The 20,831-nt window shown below is 39.4% G+C and overlaps 1 protein-coding gene across 1 annotated transcript in view; it reads left to right on the top strand.

The window, feature by feature from the left end:
* AIG1 (androgen induced 1) overlaps positions 1-17,193 on the top strand; it is a 123,798-nt gene extending 106,605 nt beyond the window's left edge. The window contains exons 4-6 of the mRNA XM_088522781.1: positions 3,863-3,978; positions 13,622-13,785; positions 16,669-17,193. Coding sequence (XP_088378907.1) covers positions 3,863-3,978; positions 13,622-13,785; positions 16,669-16,706 — 318 coding nt within the window. The 3' untranslated portion in view covers positions 16,707-17,193. The remainder of the gene's footprint in view (positions 1-3,862; positions 3,979-13,621; positions 13,786-16,668) is intronic.
* The last annotated feature ends 3,638 nt before the right edge of the window (positions 17,194-20,831 follow it).

Raw genomic sequence — 20,831 nt, 5'->3', positions numbered from 1 at the left:
CTTAGAAATAGGAAATTCTCTTGGAGTGTTGCTAAACGGTTTATCTGCTTATTGAAGTGACAGGAAGGTTCAGTGAGCTGCAGGAAACACTGCAGTGGAGGTGACAGACCCTGCTGGATCACAGACTGCAAGGACAGACAGTGTTTCAGGCACGAACTGTGAACTATGAACACAAACTATGCTGAATCGGGGCAGGGCAACACAGCAGATGGTTAATGGCAGTTTACTGCAGTATTTCAGCTAACACAGTAGTCCTGGCAGCTGAAACGCTTCAGAGAGGGATTAAAAATGGGTAAGAGGGTCACTGCCTTTCACACGCCGGAGTCAAAGGAGCTTGAGACCTGGCAGAGAGGTTGCCAGGCAGCACACTGGTCACAGCGTGAGAGGCCGACAGGGTATGTTTTCCTGCAAGCAAATACACTTACCTGAGTCCATACTGGGAGGCCCCGATAAAGGAAGGGCCCGGGAGCTCCCTCGGTGCCACACGTTGAGTGTGCATGGAGCAACTTCCACCTTTCCAGCTGATAGAGAAGGTGCGTCAGGGCCTGGCTGCAAAGGCCGTATTGCTCACACAACGCTCTAGTGTCATGCGGTGACACAGACAAAACTGTCTTTTGCAGAAGCAGGTGGTTTCTGAGAGACTAGAATACGCTGTCCAGGTGAAAATGCAGCTTTCCTGTTACTCAGCTTATAGTAAAAAATGCCTTAATAATATAGCATAGTTTAACAGTACTTGCATATTTTACTGCTATTGTAGCATAAGGCCTATACTTGTAGTAAATGTGCCCTTCTCTTACAGGCTTTTAACTTCTGGAGAGCTATTACAGTGGCTAATCATCCCCATCACTTAAACCTTCCTGTTGTTCAGAGCACCTCACTCCCTGTGTTCTTTCAAGCAAGCTGAGGGAGACACTTTGACCAAGGAAACGAGAAATGTGGTGCTGTCCTGCCCATGACTATCTCTAGCCTGCCAGGAGGTAAAGGGGAGTAGCCCCAGACACACCAGCTAGGCACCCTTGGTTGGCACAAGCTTTAACAGGCACTTCAAAAAAGCATCAGTGCCATTTCTTCTCTAGGCATCAGATTCCAAATGGCCCACGTTTCTTTGGAGATCAGGCAATAAAACTGTTAGATGGGATGAAATTTCTGGCCTTTTGCAGCTTTCCCAGTCCAACAGATCTCACTCCAAGCACTTTTGACCCCTGCCCACCTTTGCTAGGCATGAGTCCAAATGACAATCTGATCCAAATCTGCTATTTATAGCTCCAGAGTTTTAATTGGCAGTGTTAGACAGAAGGTATCCCTGCTTACAGAATTTTGTGATTTTTAAAGTAAGAGTTTTGGAGGGGCTGTGTGGGAAGGGAAGTGGCATCTTTGTTGTAGTTTGGGTGAAGCATCTGAAACAGTTTGCTAAGTGGCAGTTTCATGAGAACATTTTTTAACAAAATTTCATACTGCGGATTTTAAAACTGCAGTGCTTGCAGGTAGCAGCTGCATATGTCTCTTTTTTCTGCTTACCCTTCTGATTGCAGTACTCTTTTGACAGAATTTTGTACATAAACAGTGATAAACAGCGATATAGTTCGTTTATTTCTTTTTCCCTTGCCTTTTAGAAAACAGCATCAGAAAGAATTTAAGAAAATAATCATCTATTTTATTGTATATCTAAAGAAACTGGGGGGGTGGAAAGAAAAGGACTCAAGATGAGGGGACAGTTATTGAAATGATTTTAGCTACTTTTTAATTTGAAAGCTGTTGAGTTATTGTTGTGAATGAAGAGCGCATCAGTAAGTAGTATCTAAAATGGCAGGCAGATTTCAATTGAGAAATGGAGTACACAACCTCTGTACCTATCCCAGTTATAAAGAACAGTTAAGACTATGTGGCCGGATCACAAACGTAGAAGAAACATCAGAAAAGATGAAGAGAAGAAATTTTAGAGTTAACAGCCTTTGTTGCTCACTGTTTTTCTCCCTGAAGAAATTATGGAGCCAGACATTTACACAGCCCCCAGCTACTCTGCTTGTGGGGGGCATGCAGAGCGAAGTGCAGAGCTGTCTGCTTAAAGACCTTTTCTTTTTGTACAGATGCGAGACTTGCAAGTGAATCTCCAGGGCTGCCTCACTGCCAGCCCCTGGTAATGGACTCCAGAGGTATTGCTCGGTTAATAGACCTTTTAACTAATAGTGGGCACCTCTGCACATGTAAAACATCTATCCATTCCCTTGATGATGATTTATCCTGTTTAAAGGGCTGGGGGTGGAACAGGTTGTTAAAAGAGGAAGAAATTGAAAGCTCCCCTAACTGCAGTATTATCCACCTGACATTCTCCAAGTGCTAGTCATTAATTACTAATGTATTGAGAATCAGAGCAGTTATCCAATTCAAATTATGTTACATTTGCAAGCCAGAGCACTTCCATTATCTTATCATTTCCCATTCAAACAATTCTTCTTTCTCCTCTGTTAAAGGCTCAGAACCCTCACTCTATTTTGTCTCGTTTAGACCTGTTATCCCCACAAAGATATTTCTGCTTTATGCCCATCCTACCTTCCTGTTGGCTAATATTTGAGTGGGTTTACAAGGTAATTCTTAGAAATTCAGTTCTCCAGCTCTGTCCAAACTACACATGCACATCTGATGGCAGAATGTGGCCTTAAGCAATAACATTTTTTTCCAAATCATGAGCCAATGTTAGGAAAGGATTGAACCTGGTTTATGGCTTAAGCTGCTCTTGCAATCCTTGCACCTGCAGACCTCCCACTGAACACAGCAGGAGATTTGTGTGCACAGTCACAGTGATTTCAGGGCCAAGTTCTCGACCAAAGTAACTCCTTGAAAGCTAGCGGAGATGCACCAGAGATCATTTGGACCCAAGTTGGCGAGGCAGGATGTGTTTGTGGGGTCACCAGTAATGTCAGTTCTAGCTGAACTGTATATGCAGAAATGATGGGTTTTGTTTCCTGACATGTCTATGCTTTGCTTCCGTGTATTCTCATGCCTGCCAGCATTTGGAAACCTAGACATCAAGTGTCTAGGGCAGGCTAATGAAAGTTTTTCATGCTGCTGACATTGATTGGATGAACAGACCTTCTCAGAAGGGGCAGTGTAGGCAAAGTATATGGAAAAAATGACAAAAATAAGGACTTTCACAGCTAAATAAAGACAAGCAGCAGAAAAAGCCTTGGCTTTCATGTGTTTCATCTGGGAACCTAAAAGCATTTTGCACAACAGCTAATAAATTAAGATTCACAACGCCTTTCTGAGGAATATAATTGCTCTTGTCTTACAGATGGAGGAACGGAGCTCTTGAGACTATCATCTGAAAATATGTCCCCTGTTTTCAGGTCCCCAGATTGAGATACATTTCAACCTAAATTCTCAGAAGCATTAAATAGCTCCATTTATATTCATTCATTTGGCTTTGTTTGTGCCTAGAGCCTTGAAAATGAGGAGTTTTGCGCCTTGACTTGTATGGTTAGAATTAAAGGTGGTGAAAATGTGGCAAAGATTGCAGAGCAATTGCAAAGCTGACCTGGGAGAGGGTCCCCCGTCACCTAGTGCCCCATTCTGTTTTTACTTACAGAGAATCCTTCTCAGGTTCTTGGCCAAAAATGAGAATTTTCTCCTGCTTGCTTGTTTTTCCTGTGCTCTCTCAAACAATTGGACGGCATAAAAGCACCACCACTAAGGATTTTGGTTATTGATCTCCTCATAGACTCATTCTGACTTTTCTTTCCAATAACCAAGAATTTTTCTGGAAATTTTTATGATTATGTTTCTTTTTGTGGAACTAGCATGGAAACACAGTGAAAATTGTTTGTATCACCTGTTTTTTTCCCTGTTGTTTTGTGTTTTTTAGCATACAACAGTTTTGCCCTTTATATTAATTGAGATGAGAACAACACATCATGAGTATCCCAGCAGGAGCTGTGGACTGGCTGCAGTATGCACCTTTGCTGTTGGCTACATTTTATGGTAAGGACTGTACACATGGTGTTTTCATATTGTACTGGGGGCTTTGTACTGCTAAATTTGGGCACATATTTCATTATGGATATAATCACTAACAGATCTACACTGCATGCCTCGTTTGGTCCAAGACCTGCGCTTTGTCTGGTTTCCCCAGATGCTTATATTTTTAGAAAGTATACGCCAAACCTCACACAACAGGAATTTGTTGAACAATCCCATGTAAGCAGTGGTCTTTCCAAGCGTACATTTTTGAATCTTTTTTCAAGCTAAATGTTTTTCTTGGACCTTAGTTTTATTTCTTAGGGGTTTTGTTCTATCAAATAAAACTGAGAATAGGCAAATGATTTCCTGCATCAGTATTTAAGCTGCAACAGGAAAGATAGAATGCTGTCTTTTTTCTTTACTACTTCATAAATTCTTTCTGTAAAATTGATTACAGAAAAAGACAGCAATCCAGACTCTTCAGTTTATTTAAAATATACAAATGTTTGTGAAAAAATAATTAAAACAGAAATAAGCTTTCTTATGTAACACTAAATTTGTTTTTTGGGACAGAGTTTCTATTCAGGCACCTCACTTACCTAACAGTTAATTTACTTTAGTCATTCTGGCGTTTTATTTTTTATTAAACCTTTGTTTTGATAACAACAGTCCTTTGATACCATAAATCCTTTTTTCCTCCTGTCTAGAAACCTTTCATGGCTTCCCATTTACTTCCCCCATCCCTTCTTCTTACTTCACAACAACGTGCCCTCAGCTAAGACGACAATCTCCAAAGCTGTGGATAATATTGCTTTTTCAAGAAAGCAATATTGCTTTTTCAAGTCAAGTGAGGTCAGACTAATGAGAGAGGAACATAGGCTCAAGGCAGTGCTGTTATACTACCTCTGCTATGTGACTTGCCCCTTTTGTCCAAGAAGGAGAGGACAATATAGGTATAGGTAACCCATCAGCACATACTGAGTGATCATAAAACAATCCAGGTAAAGTTAGATGTTGTGTCGGAGGACGCCAGTCAGATTCTGCCATTTAATTCTACAAACAAATTATAAAAAAGAACAATATTTGCAATGGAGGTTGGTTAGATAAAGGCAATCTTATACATCCAGGCAAAAGAAAAAAAATATATCCCTGTATGATAATGCACAACCATGATATTTCTCCACCCTCTTCCGGTGGTTCCTAGAGGTGGGATGGCAGAGTTGCTGTAGCAGTATTCTGACCTGGTATGGAAATTCCCGTTCTCTCAAAATCACCCAAGTAGATCCATTGAAAAGTATTCCACAGGAATGGAACATTGAAATATTCCAGTTATGTAAGTGAAATAAAAACAAAGGTGTTCTTAATCTTTCTAAAAAGCTCTGATAGTATCAATGAGAGGAAAATCACTTTAAAACTTTTTTCTCCAATGGCTTGTGGGACCAGATGGGGAGATGGACTCTGCCATCATCTGCAAATTCTGCATGTCTTCAACATTCAAGTGTTATTGAAGACTCTACCCAATGTTTGACTGAGACTACCTGTCAGTGATGGCTCACTGATATCAGTACAGTGTATCTGTTGTTCACAGACTGGAGACACCTACCAGAAAATATAAAAAGTATGGGTTGTTTTCATCTCTCTCTCTCTCTCAGGGCAAGACTATCTTTCACAGCTAAAGTTCACTGCCTTCCTACTGCCAAGTAACCATGCTGAAGTACTGATCTTATTGACTTAGCAATTTTGGATTTATTTGATTGGGATTTTCTGCCCTTACTGGCATATCCTTTTGACCCTTCAAGGTTAGCACAGTATATTAAAAATTGAGCCTGTGCCTGCAAATGACCTGGCAACATAACATCGCTGTAGAACTTCCTTCCTCTGTATCTTCGCTTGTCTGTGGGCCCCCAGCTGATGCTTAGTTCTTAGTTTGGGGTTTTTTCTTTTACCTTGAAGAGGTGCTGCTTGAAGGTTTTTCCTTTTCCCTTTTTAATTCTTTCTGCATCAGAACTGCTTTCATTGAAACTATTAAATGGAGAGATTGCTAATCAGATGTTTTCTATGTTTTGCCTGTGAATTTTGAACTCATTCCCCACTTCAGGTGAAACATTCAGACCATTCCACATGACTTTTGTATCAAGTCATACTTGTACTGTAAAGGAGCATGCAGGAAGGTATAGTTTATGTTTGATTGTGTTAATGATTTTTTTCCAACTGTGATTTGGGAAAAGCTCTGAAAGCTTCTGTTTTATTTCTTAAGTGATCAAATCTTTTATGTATGGAAGGGATGGTAGAATAGGGAGCCTTTGTTATATGTATTTCCTAAATGAGAAAACAAGCCAACAATTCTGAATAGAATCACTGAAGTAGGAAGAATATGGCTAAATAGTTTGATATCCACTGAGTATTATTCAGAGACTTGTTGGCTGAGATAAAGGCTTCCTGGAGAGCAGCATGTTTCCTCCTTTCCTTCCTTTCCTTTCCTTTCCTTTCCTTTCCTTTCCTTTCTTTCCTTTCCTTTCTTCCTTTCCTTTCCTTTCCTTTCCTTTCCTTTCCTTTCCTTTCCTTTTCCTTTCCTTTCCTTTCCCTTTCCTTTCTTTTCCTTTCCCTTTCCTTTCCTTTCCTTTCCTTTCCCTTTCCTTTCCTTCCTTTCCTTTCCTTTCCTTTCCCTTTCCTTTCCTTTCCCTTTCCTTCCTTCTCCTTTCCTTCCCTTCCTTTCCTCTTCCTTTCCTTCCCTCCTTCTCCATTCTTCTCTTCTTACCTTCTTGCTTGCTTTTTTCACTCTTAGGAAGGCATTTGAGCTGGCACACTTAGCTCATTTGCTCTCTGTAAGGCAAAACCTCCCTTAATCTCCAGGAACTGTCCCCAGGCAAACATTCACAGTCTTCCCTGTTGCATACCATACATGACTTTCAGGACCAAGGCAATGGGATAAGATGGGAAAAGCCAATTGGCTTGAAAGGCGAAAAATAGTATTGAATTGTTAAATCTAGATAGTGCTAAGAAAACCCAAGAACTTGCCAGTACTACCAGAAAATACTGCCAATGGGTGTACGGAGCGGTTGTCAAGGAACAGAAAAGAGCCAGAAATGTGTTGTCCTTGTAATAAGAGTGACCTCATGGCAAACTAATATCAGAGCCTAATATGTCCCTAAAATAAACAGAGACAGATAGGTTTAGTTAAATGACTTTTTTGTTCCTTCTGCTTTTGAGCTCTTGAGGGTGCCAAGTAAACAGACCCTAAGAATCCAACTCAGCTGCTTTAGTTGTGCTGGGCTACGTGTTTGTGAGCAAAAAAAACTTGATCTGTTCTTTGTTTTTATCTCAAATCCAACAGCAGTTGCTTCTATGTGTGCCAAGCTTAGACGTGATTGATTCTTTCATTCTTTAATAAAACAATTTGAGCAGCTCAGTATCTTTAAACTTTCATTTGAAAGTACAGTTTCTCCCTATAGGTGATTTTAAAAAGATTTTTATATTTGCTGATGGGGTAATTTGCTCGATACTTCTGGAATGAATTTAAAGAAAGAATTAATTTCTGGGAAAATTTGGAACAAATTTGAAGTACATACTGTCAACCTTGTTGTAAAAACTGCCACTAGAAATTCTTCACAGAAGGAGAAGATCAAAAAGAGCAGCCACTGGAAAAGGCATAAGGTTGTGATTGCTAGGGCAAAGCATGAAATTCAAAAGTCAAAGGTGAAGAGAGAACAGGAAGGATGGTGAGAAATTATAGCATTTTGATAAAGAAATCAGAAGGTTTCTGAAGTAGCTGAGAACAGAAGTGATGGATACAGATGAGGGAGAAGATACAGAATAGCTGTGCTAGGGCCTGCCAGTTGTCTGTATGTAGGAATGGGATTATCAGTGCTTTGGGGAAAGACCAGTGGAGAGGGAAATTCAACAGAATAGAGGGAATTCAATAGAGAATCAGTGGTTGGGGGAAAACTAAGTGAAAAGTTCTAAAGCAAGTAAAACAGATGACCTAGAACCATGGATTAAAAGAGAACATGGGTAAAGGAAATGTGCAACTAACAGGTCAGCAGCTTGAAACCTGACGACATACTAGTAAATGGTGAAAGCTGGGCCAGAAGCGCGAGAGAGCTTTGAGTCTGGTGTGGAAGGCTGATTCAAAGTGGGTGAGAGATGAAACAATGCAGAGGAGGAGAAAAGAGTTGGAGCCAGCACTACTCAGAACAGAAAGAGTAGGAGAGGTAGAACAGCAGCAGAAATACAGGAGATGATAACATCCCCTGTGCCTGACCCAGGAAGAGGTGAGAGAGCAGAAGAGGTTTCAGCAAGTCTACAGGGATCCTCAGCCCATTGGAGTCTGACAGCCATAACGGACTGCTACATTCTGGCTCCCCTCCACCTCCACGGCTTCAAATATTTCAGTCAAAGTAACAGTAAAATCACAGGTGATGTGCATAGACAGTACATTTTCACTTGCATGTGCAGTTCCTTAAAATACAGCTCAAGAAGTTACAGCAGCCATTGCTATATTTAAATGTGATTTATCAATTGATAATATTTGATGACATGATGGCAGTACCTTGTAACTAATCTGCAGAGTCTCTGTCAGTTTAGCTACCTGTACATAAAACACAAATTTCTGCTAAGCTTTGCTCAACCCAGAAGATGCCACCACCATGTCATGCCAAGCTTGCTTTGCCTCCGACATTATGTGCAGCTGCAGTTTTCCAGGATTTGTCTACTTCCAACTGCTTAAGCTATTCCGTACTGGTAACCTAGTCATACGCCCCATTTCTTGTTAAGAATCATGCAATTTGGTGTAGAAGAATCCAGCAGGAGAAACTGGAACAAGATAGGGTGATTACTGTTATTTGCTAAGTGATGACTATTTATTAAACTTATATATTACTATTAAAATTTCTAAACAATATACTTTCCTGGTGCAGGTGACATGCCAGACTAGCTAGCTTTATAAGGAGCTCAGCATCTTAAGATGGCTGAGAACTTAACATTTCTGATTAGATGAAAAAAAAAATGTCCCATATTTTTTGGAAAAAGAAAAGAGCAGGCATGCTGAAAATGTCTCTTAAATCACGTCAATCAGTACTAGAAAGCCAAAATAGAACAGATTTAGTGTTCCTACTTCTGGAAGCTCAGGTTTGATCCCTACTCTATAACCACAATCAATTCATTCACTTGAGTTTTTAGTGACTCAGGAGCTCTAAGCCCATCACCTCTTTTGGGGGACATTCCACAGTTTAATAGTCCACTTTCTGGGCAAAACTCCATTCTGTGGAAAAGGAGGAGAATGATGCTAGGAAAGATCAAGAAACCAAAGAGCAGAAAACAGCCCATGTTCTATTGCTTGGCAAAGAATTGTCACAGCTGTCGGGAAAAATGGCCTCAGATTTGTTTGGAGCCGAAGCAGCAGCTTTTCTATGCACCTCACTGGATACCTGAATGATACAGAAGATGTAGAAAAGGATTTACTGCTGCAAGAAGCAACCAGAAATGAACTGCTATAGTAGATCAGAGTAGCCATATATCTAGTTTATTGTCCAGGCTCTGGCTGTAGCTAATGTCAGATGCTTCGGGAGATTTATCAGGCCAATAACCAGCTTGAAAGGGAAGTTTTCTTCCAACACCTATGTTAGCCAGTTGGTATTTGGATCTTTGAGTTACGAAGGTTTATATGCCCTGTACTCTTTGAACTTTAACACAACTATACACATTCTTATTGTCTGTACAAAGTCTTGCTTATACAAAGAAACTTGATAGGTATGTGTGTTACTGCCCAGAGCAGAGGGATGAACTAAACAGAATCATGAGGTCTTCCCACACTTGCATTCATTTTTTTTTGAGTATCTTGATTTCAGTGATGTATATTGCAATAGAGAGTTCCAGAAGTTAATTAGGCATCCTGCCAAAAGGTATTTCCTTTATGAGAATTGAATTTGCTTCCTTTGAGTTCCACCGAAATGCTTCTTATGTTATGAAGAAGAGCATTTGCAGCTCTTCAGCCATTTTATGACACTCATTATTATTCTTCTGTCCCCTCTCGCTCACTGATCTTTAGAAGTTAAGCAGACCTTCATCTAAGAGTTCCTATTTCTAGTTTCACTCTGTATCCTTTAAGAGCACTTAGTTTTGGTACCGATGTAGTCAAAGGGCTTGGCTTGTGCAGGGAAGAGGTGGGAACTCAGAGTTCTGCCCCCAAGGTGCCAGCAAGTTGTAATGCTTCTGCAGGTATGTTCAAATTACATAGTTGAGAGCAGCCTTCATAAAGAAGCAACGGCTTTGTGCAGAATGGCTGCTGCTCTAAACCTTCAGACAACATGGTTAGCTACTATGATATCTAGCTCTTGAGCTTGCTTGCACCAAAGTTAGATTTTGCATACATAGTTGCATTACTCAAAGTGGCAGGTAGGGCACACATTAATCATAATCTTTCCACATTTTTGAAGCAACTGCCGAAGAATAAAGAATAAATGTACAAGTATTTTCTCTGCATAGCTTCTGTCTCCTCAGACTTATTGCTGGAAAAAATTGTGAGAAAAAAAGCCTCATTACTTTCACAGTTGAGAAATTCAGGGTCCCCTGCACAGTAGTCGTGAAAAATGGCAATGGACTATGATTTAGAAATCAGAGGAAAAAAATTAAAACATGTTATTGCTTCTTTTTAGAAATTTCTTTTACCCTGGAAGTCCAAAATTTGACTTAACCTTGACTTGGCTAGTTGAATATTTCCAAATATCACCACTTTTTAAACCAACATTTTACTTTTGAATACAATACAGACAGAAATATTTCTACTCCTTTGTCTTACTACTTCTAATGACCAGTAAGATTAACTCTGCAACCTGTAACACATTCATCTTTGAAAATAAACTTGATGTTGTGTCATCAGTCTACATTGGCTGTCACAGAACCAAACCATAGGGAGGTACTATGTTAACTTCATCTGCTGAAAAGCAGTTGTCCCAGTTTTAGTTTGAACTTTTTCTCCTTAGAATATTTTTGTCTAAATGACACTTTTTTAAAAAACCTGCTCAATAACAGGGTCTTAAATTGGATCAAGGTTTGCACTACAAAGCAAACCATAATGCCTGCTCCCCTGTGCTTATCGAATAGTGAGGTCGGACAAGAATAATGACGGCTAGAATTGCCATGTTGAAGGCATTCATTAACATTAGTAATCAGTAGCTTCCTATGGAAGCTTTATGCCTACAGTTGATCAGCCCTTTATTGTGCAGCGTTGAGTTAGCTCGTGTTCAAGTAGGAATGAGCTCCCTCACAAAGGCCATCAGGTAAGGTTTCCATGGTAGCATTTGTACTTTTGCTGTTCCCATTCATGATCCAGACAATGCAGGAATATTCAGTGTGTCATTGTTCAGGGCAGAGAAGTCTAATATTAGTCTAGCCAAGTGCAGAGAGCTGGGTGGTGGGACTCGTTTAAAGGAAGATCAGGGTGGTTGGCCAGGTGGGTTTGTGACCTTTGTCTCCTGAGTGGCACTTGATCCTTTTTGTTCATGTGAGTTCCTCTACATTGTGGCTGCTCTGGTAATGGGCACACAACAGCTACTTTGAAAACATAAGCAGTATTACCAAACAAATAAACAGGCCAGCATTTTGGCCACCAAAGAATAGCATTCATAAAATATACTCAAAGATTCTTAACAAGCAAGACATAGTTGGCATTCAGGAACTCATTAATGACTCATTTGTTGGATTTAGAAAATACTTTGGCATTCCAGCATGAATGCTTTCTAGTAAATGTCACTTCTGCTTACTTCATAAACTTGAATACACAGGTGCAGTTGAGAAGCTCACTTCAAAAGTTCCTCTGTAAAGGTGCTGATGGATAGTTTCATCAAGCCAAAAGAAAAAAAAAAGTGAAAAAGAAACAGTGTGTGGTTTTTTTTTCTGCAAGCTTTTTTTCTTGGAGCTTGTTTACCACAAAATCATCATAAAATAAAAGTAAACCAGCTGAAGAACATCAGACAGTGATAGGCACTCCCAGCAAATCAAACCAAAACCAAAGCCAATGGGAATAGAGGATATCCCATTACCTTTTGCTATCCCATTCTTTTTCTCTGATCAAGTGGAATGTGTTGAATCCTGTTACAATGGGTCACACAGTAACTCTTTTTTTCCTCACAGATACCCTGGTCAGAGGTTCATTCTGACACAGAATGATGCTTAAAAAAAAATGAACTGCAAACAATACAGAGATCATATTCCATATATTTCTTGTTTGGAGAAAGAGGTTTTAATCGGCATTTAGATCATGCAGCTCATCTTACTGAAGTGCAAATTCCTACATGAAGAGTCCAACTATTAAGGATTTGGATGTAATAAAAGCTTTTCTAAGGAGAAAGGAAGCAATGACAGCCTTGTACATTTCCAGGGTAAGAGAGAATCAGTACACAGGTATTTTGAACACCTGCTTTGTCTCCTCTCTAGCTGTGCTTCACTGTGAGCTTCCCCACCAAGTGATAAGATCAGAAAGGCACTGATGTAAATTCTTACAGAGAGCCCAGCAGCTCACAGGCCCGGGGCTGCTCTGCAGTGAGCACTTTTCCCATTGGGCCTCTATGTTTGCTCTATTGCACGGCAGCTGAATCCTTTTGCCATGTATAGCTTCTCATTACTGAAACGTATGGACTCTGCTTCCTCTGACATCTCCACTCACCATTTCGGGTTTCACTGCAAAGCCCCATCCTTGCAGAGAGGGCAGGTGAACATGCATCACCAACCATGTTCGCATTCACAGAGAAATTATATCTGGAGCACTCCTTCAGACCCTGTTGCATTAAAGTTGGTTTGCTGTCCCTTGGATTAGTGTACTTGCCATCAGCCCTGTGTCTGAATACTAGAAATCTCAATCACCACCAAATCATCAATATTATCGTTCCTTTATTATGCAATGAGTGTGGAGTTGAGCAAATTTTCATTGAGGTGATAGCACTTGATATTTTTCTTTATCCTACATAGAGAGAAAAATAATTAGATCCGATCCCAAATGATATCAAGTGAGTAAAAGAAAAGGAGGAGCAACCTAAAACACTGGTGCTGAAGAAGTTAAATCATTTTCTTAAAGTGAAGCTGAGAGTATCTCTTTAAAGAGCTTCTTCTAAAGGTTTCTCCTTAAAGAAAGCTGGCAAGTCCCAAAACTGAGGTACTTGGCAGGTGAGGAGAGGAAATGCGTTAGAAACACAGAAATGTATACAGAGAGGAAACAGCCGCTCCAGAAAGCAGAGAATCTGGCTACTTAGAGGGGCCTTGAAAACACTGAATATTCATTGGATAAAAATCTTGCTTGGAGTTGTGTTGCTGTTTTAGTGCTGCTGCTGAAACAAGAGTGTATTTTCTTTGTAAATAAACATGAATGCATCAAAGAAATACCTGCCTACATCAGCACTTTGTCATCACTGAAGCAAGCTGCAGAACCTGAAAATTGGCCCACTGTTCAGGTTAAGTTAAGAAAAAGCATTAAGGTTGCAGGAAATCAGTCTTATTTTCATCGTTTTTGATCTCATTCTGGAAGGATATCATCCCAGGTATTTTACAAGGCCAAATTCATTGCAGCCTGCAGTCTTTTCAAATAATTGCTTTTTCACATAAATAGCCCGAGCAACTTCTGTAAAAACGAGGTCTATTACAGTCAATAATTGTCACTTTTGTTCTGTTACAGGGTGTGCTGGATTCACCATGTTACAGGAGTGTGGGTGTACCCACTTCTTGAGTACCTCAGCCCAGGTGTCAAAATAATCTTCTTCACAGCTCTTACCATAACAATTAACATTTTCTACTTGCTGGGAGAGGTTCTAAACAACTACATATGGGATACCCAAAAATGTGAGTATTGTTTTAGCAACAATAACCCCTGAAAGACTCTGTCAGGACTCTCCTGAAAGTCTAGGTTTTTACAAGAGTAAAACAAAGCAGAATGACGGAAGTTCCATTGAAACTTTAAGTTTGCTCTTAATAACAGCCAAGTGAATGGAATGGCTGATGGAGAGCATTATTAGCTACGAATATTTATTCCTTCTTATAACTTCCAAACTAATTTAAGCACTGTTGGCAATTACCTGAATGATTTACAACCCACCTAGTTTTATTAGCTGATGAATCCATTAAATGCAGCTAGAATAAAGTACAGTTCTGTGGGAAAGTTGTTAATGTTAAGCTTAGACATAGAAAGAAAAAAAAATCTTCTAGTATTTTCAGTTATAAAGTGTTTGCTGCTTATAAAAGGTGATAGTAAACAAGCACACAATTAGAATTAGGTTCCTTTAATCTACTAAAGATTTTTTTTCATCTATATAAATGCCTGAAATAAGCAAACAACATTCTTGGTCATCTCAATGGCCAATCATAAATAGCATGAAATCCTTTCTCAATGGGAATTTTGGCATTACATTCACTGGGCCCTTACCACATTGTGACTAGCCTGTACCCACTTTTGGGAAACTTATTATGAACTGGTTATTCACATATTCTGTGATTCTGTGATATTCACAAATTTGCATGGTAGCTTATTGCATGATTAAATCTCTTAAGAAGCCCTCCAATATAATACTAAGTAGAAACTGATTCCAGAAGCTTAGAGTAGTTTTAATTGCCATTTGCTCATATAGGCATCCTGATACAAAATCTATGTTTTAGTCTAGATCCAATGATCATTTGTCACAGTACTCAAGTCTGGGTTTGCACCTGCAGCTTGATGTCACATATGCATTCATTTACACTATTTGCATTAATACAGGAAAGAAGTTTCTAAGGAAGTGGCCATTAGGAAGAATTTCACTTGACCTAAGTCTTAAATAAAACATAATAATGTGGTAAAGAATCACACGCTCACACAAGTCCATTAATAGGTAAATTGTGCAAAATCTTCCTCACTTTTTCACAGTGTGCATAATAAAATTTCTGGTTCTTGTGTCCCTCTACCCTACAGGAGCTAAAGTTATTCAATTCACTCTTCCAATAAACTCACTGCGGCCTTACTATCTCCTGTGATTTTCCCTTGATTTGGTCCAAGAACATTGACCCAGATTCCTCAGTGAATAATTGAAACAATTTGCATAAGCCAAATCTGAAGTGTATGACAGGTGCACCCCAAACAGCAGAAAAGTAAAATACTGACAATCTGTCATCATGCAAGATATGGAGAATACATATTTGGAAACTATACATTTAGAAGAGGCTTTTGAGCACTCAATTTCAAATTAAAGGAATCTACTTTGAGAAAATTTCAGAGTGGTGGGGGGGTTTGGATTTTTTCTCCCTTTTCCAATGAAGATGCATAAATAAAACCTCCTTACTGACAAAATGACTTGTAGTTAGTTTTTCCAAGTTAAACCACAAGCATGGTGGGCAAGGAAAAACTTGCCCTTTCTACAACCAGTGTCTGTCCACAATTTTGAGACAATGAGCATTCCTGCCAAACTACTTAATATGTTTGCAATCAAGTGCTTCAGAATAAAGGAAAGGGGCTCTATTTAAAAGATGAAAAAAGCAGTTCAGTGAAAATTACCGGAAAAGTTCCTTACGGCAAAAAGTAAGAGATTCAGGATTGGCTCTTGTAAACCCACTGTCACTTTTTGGATCAATCCTTTTGTTTTGGCTTTAAACCTTTGACACTGGTTCTTTTATTATTTTGGTTTGCCAGAAACACTTTGGCCCACTGTACTTTGCACTCTCAATTTGTGCTTTTTGACTGAAGATGTGTCTTGCTGTTTCCACCTTGGAATAAATTAGCTATATCCTTACAGTGAATCTTGGCATACCTACCATCTATGCATATATTGCATTAGCAGGTGAACTTACTTGCAACTGAGTTTTCCTCTCAATGTTCTCAAAAATTGTTTCTCTTTTACCTTCAGAGGTATTTCTTTTCCAACATACAGCAAGCTTGAAAACGTCCAAAAGAAACATTTTTATTTGAAATGTTTGGCAGAGGGGTCTTAGTCAGAAGAACAATACTGCTGTCAGATACCGATAGTAATTCAGTGTTCAGGAACTGCATATGATATAGTTGAATGTTTTCATTGCCAGAAAAAACACAGTCCACTGCCTGGCCCAGCCTTCACTCAGCATAGACAAGAGAAAAGCTCTGCAGCAAGGATAAGTTTCTTAAGGAGCCCAGCACTGATCTCAGTAGTCCCGATATTACAGAAAGGTGGCCATTGGCAAGAGATACCCTATCGACAAGCGTCAGGTCTTTATTCACATAACCTCAAAAAAGGGAGATGTGCTTGAACATTTCTAAAGATCTCATGTCAAAATGGGATGGGGGCCCTAAACTCACTGACAAAAGTTCGAGAGCTTGCTTTCAAATCAAGTCAGCTGCTTAGCTTCAGCTAGCAGTAGCTATCATTAAATCTACTTTAATTTGCTTGTAGGTGAGCAGAGGAGTTCAGGGAGATAACGGCTCACAGTACCCTGCAGCAGTCAAAGGCTGAGTGTGCCACAGGGGTTCAGACTGATTTGGAAAAGGTCTGGAGGGAGAAAGGGTTATGCAGTTCATTACTGGACAACCGCTGACACCAGGTGTGCAGATACTCTTTTCTTTCACAGCAGGTGAGGCCACACATGAGAAGAGTGTGTGAGCAAGTGATGGAGGTGAAACAGTAAAAGGAAAAGAAATGTTAGTGCATTAAAGCAACCTCTATAAGTAAGCTCTTCATTTTTATTCACTCGGAGATTTTTAAAAGGTGCTCTTGTCATTTTTTTCAGGTATTGAAGAAGGAAAAGAAAAGCCTAAATTGGAGTGAACATTAAATGCAACATGGAGGATTTTTTATGACTCCATGCAAGATTTCTCATCGCCAACAGAGGTTGTCATGGAGAGGAATCTTTTGGAAACAAGACAGTTTAATGGGTCTCTACTCAATGCAAAAAGGATGTCAAAAGGATATTTTGGGGGTTTCTGTGGAATAATAATGATTTTAGCTAAGACTACTAATTATGTTTCAGTCTCCCTCCCTATTTCTTCATGCTGCATGTGACATGCATATAGGGTGTGTATTTATCTCCACAGCATTCTCAACATGGATTACTTGCATCAGATACGTCATTAAACCATTAAGTTTTTCCACGTCCATCATGGAGTCTATTCCTTATTTCATTTGAGAAAAGCTTAATCAGATAGGTCTAATATGGAGGAAAAAATAATGATGTATTTCAAAATACCGTGTAAAGATATATTAAAAGTTAAACGCATGAATGTATCTGAAGAATAATTCAATCTGACTGTAATATTAATGTAATTTTATGTAACAGTTGCCTTAGATTCCTGATGTTTATAGTTTTATCAGTCCAATCAAGTTTTATTTGCAGTGATAAGCTATCTGAATAAGCTATCTGAATTGAACTTTTCTTAAATATACCTAAATAAAAATCACATTACCCCCAAATTTCGGTTTCTTCATGCTGATTCTTGAAATTCTAGATGGATTGATGGTGTATGAATAATATATTTTGGGCAGTTTGCAATGTTGATTGTAGATTATGTTATTTGTACGTGAGGATATTTCTTCACGTTTTCCTAGTACAAGACCTGAGTCTGCCTTTCAAGTCATAAATTCTCAAGAAATGGACTGTGCCATTAATGCTGCACCAGAGAGAACACTTAAGCCTTGCTTCAGGGAGGCACGTAAACAAATGTTAAACACATGCCTCTATGTATTAGACTTCAGTTGAAAAATACTAGCCATAGTCTAAATTCGACAGTTTTTTTTTTTAATTATTAGACAATCAGAAAGGAACTCTAGCAGGCAAGAAAAGTGCTTAGAATTAGAATAAACAATGCAAGTGGAATATTTTTCAACAAGAAATTATTCTACAGAAAAGTCATTTAAAGATCCAAATGTCTTGATGTTCACATAACACATTTATTAATGCATTTAAGTACGTCTATTTTAACATGCAGAGCACTTGAAAGATGTGAAATGTTTATGCGTGATTTTTATTAAAGGGATAACAGCAGAGGTTTAAATCTGGAACAAGAGTTCATTGGGGAAAAATGATCTAATGCAAATCCTAACATGCCTCCTCCAGTATCTTTTACGATCCACTTATGTTTATGTACACGCTATTATAGGAAACCGTGCACTACTTGAAGAATGTGGTTTGATTTTGGTGTTTAAGTAAAGATTAGGGGATGCTGTGATCCTTTGCTTGTTTCTTTTGGTTGGTTTCCTTAAAAAATAAGGCTTCTAAGATTATATTGCCTTTGTGTCTCTCTGCCTGTCTTTTCTTAATAATTTTTAACCCATTGGCCAGAGATGTAAAGGTCTCAAAGCTGAGTGAGTTACTAGAGATTTTATGAAAGTGGCCAGATAAAGAAGGAGATCCTCCAGTGATCCCTTGGAAACCATGGTGCCATGAACTCACATAGAATCCAGGAAAAGAGCTATGCTAAAGCTACCACAGCCATTGGAAAATTTGCAGCAAAGTCCTTTTTTAAAAAAAAAATAATCAAATTCAACAAACTTCAGGTCACACAGAAAAAGGCAGAATTTTGAGTTTAAGATTTCCTGAATTTCTTGAATACTGATGTCTAAGTACCACAGGGAGAACTATTTTAAAGGACATGAGGCTACTTTTGACTCTTGAAAAGTTAAGCATCTGTCCCTTGCTTTCCACTGCACGGGCAAGTCACCACGACCAGAGGTAATGCAGTGTGAGAAGAGCCAGGTGAGAAGGCAACCTGGCTAGCACAGGGGTGATGAACCATGCTGGAAAGCAAGGTACAGACACCAGTGGCTGTGAACAGAGCTAGGTCAAGCATCTACTTGTGCATTGCTGTGCCTGACCTCAGTCCCCTTCTGTGTGCAGAAGACACAAAATGCAGCAAAACCCCAAAGCTCCTCTGTACAGGTCCAGCACTGAGCAAGGGCTGACAAACCCTGGTGGACCCAAGCTGAAAGAGCAGCCCCTCAGAGATGGCCAGTGCACCCCAAATAAAGAGGATACTTTGGAGAAAGCTGTACCAGCTCTGCACAGAGCTGTTTTGGGTCCGTTGTGTTTGTTTGCCCCAGCTCCATGCCAGATAAAAACAAGTTTATGGCTTGCGCAATCGACCAGCCTTGGGAAGCAAATTAGCTGTAGCCATGTGGCCTTGCTTCGAAGTTATCATGCTGCTGGACCTGAGCTGACTTGGCAGAGATGTGCAGCTACTCTGCAACATGGTTACTCTACCTACAGATAGCTAAGACTTGGTTGTAATAGATGGTTGTTATTGGAGGTGGTAAGGTGTCTGTTATTTCAACAGGCTTTCAGAACTCAGAAAGGAAAGAAAACAAGGATCCAGTCATGCTTCACTGAGGTATGAGCTGTGCTTTTAAATGCTTTGGTAGCATGTGAAAGGAATGGTGGAAAATGAGTGTGCCAAAGAATCAGACCATACTTTCTAAGAGCAGCAGCAGGCAGAGACCATCAGCTGTGGTTTAGGGTGGGAAACCCAGAGCACGTACCCTGGACTCGTTTCCCATTTGGAGAACCTAACTCATGTTGCATTGCTAAGTCTAAGTTAAGTCTTTCCTTCGAAAAGGTATTAAATAAAAAATAAGAAACGCCAGAGTGCCACACAGCTGTAAACCTCCTGCGGAGCACATTCTGAACGTCACTGGTCACAAACTGGCCGTTGATGGAAAGATTCCTCAGTCTCACTGAGTTTTGCACCTGCTCAAGATAAGATTTCTTCTAATAACATGTCATTTCAAGTGACATCATTGGGAAAGCCATAAAAATACAAAGAAAGCAAATAGACCAAAAACTGCATAGCTGAATGCATAGGTAGTGGGGTAAGTGAAACAAGACACCTTTTTAGAGGTACATAGTAGGAACAATTAGAATTATCTTCCCATATGCCTGGGAATATGTCGGTACTCAGCACCTCAGAACAAAAGACGAGCAAGGTTCAGTTATGGGTTAAGCCCATAGGGGTTTAAGCCCCTGAACTTGGTAATATTAGTCAAAAGCAATACATGTGGCACAAAATGTTGTAGGTGTTATTTGGTTTAATGAAATTATAGTACTCTGAAAAGCTTTGAACTCTATTTGTCTTCCCACATTTCAGAAAGTTCTCCACCCGCTATGAGCTTTGAATCACAGTATTTAAAGTCAAAAACATTTTGGAGCACTAAATCCAACCTATGATGTATGAACAATGATATAAATAACTTAGCGGCCTGTGTACCCAGGGAGCACTCCTCTAGACCATGATCATTCCCTTTAGAATTACACAATCCATCATTCTTAAGAAAGATGATGGATGAATGATGACTAAAGTAGAAGTCACTTGTAACCTTGCCAGATTTCAACCATTTTGGCTGAAAGGTATTTCTCTCAGGACAGCTATTTTTTGGGTGGAAAAAAAGTTGTCAGAACAAGTCATCTAGTACAAGTACAAATCTGTGGAAAATATTTTTTTCCATGTCTAGCAAGCTTTTCTCTATCTTCCTCTTGCTCTGGAGATAGCTCTTTGGAAGAAAGGTAGCAGTTACATTAGGAACACTTTCTACCGTATGGGAAAAAACTATTTGTCTCTGTCCAAAATTTAGGGGAAAAAATGCCTGCATTTCCTTGTAAAGTAGAGCTAAATTCTTCAAAATATTTATCAGCTTTGGAAGTGATCCAAATTCAGGCTGAACAGGATTTTCCCTACAATTCCTGACCTTTTCAAGGCCACACAGAACCTGGATCCTAAAGCAGACTGGTTTGTTTCCTTTGAATTGTTTGTGTCTTCTCAAAGCTTATGCAAATACAACTGCTTACATCAAATATGAAGGAGACAAAATCTCAGTGAAACTTAGGCGTGGGATAACCTGAACAGAAAGACCTCTAGTCTTTCTGTTGAGAACTGCATTAAAACAAAATGACCACTACTTGTTAAG

Source organism: Tinamus guttatus, unplaced genomic scaffold (assembly GCF_059628265.1).
Source record: "Tinamus guttatus ecotype Peru unplaced genomic scaffold, ASM5962826v1 Tinamus_guttatus_pri_ptg000164l, whole genome shotgun sequence".
NCBI lineage: Eukaryota > Metazoa > Chordata > Aves > Tinamiformes > Tinamidae > Tinamus > Tinamus guttatus.
The sequence above is the reverse complement of the archived record's forward strand: the minus strand, read 5'-3'. Positions and strand labels throughout refer to the sequence as shown.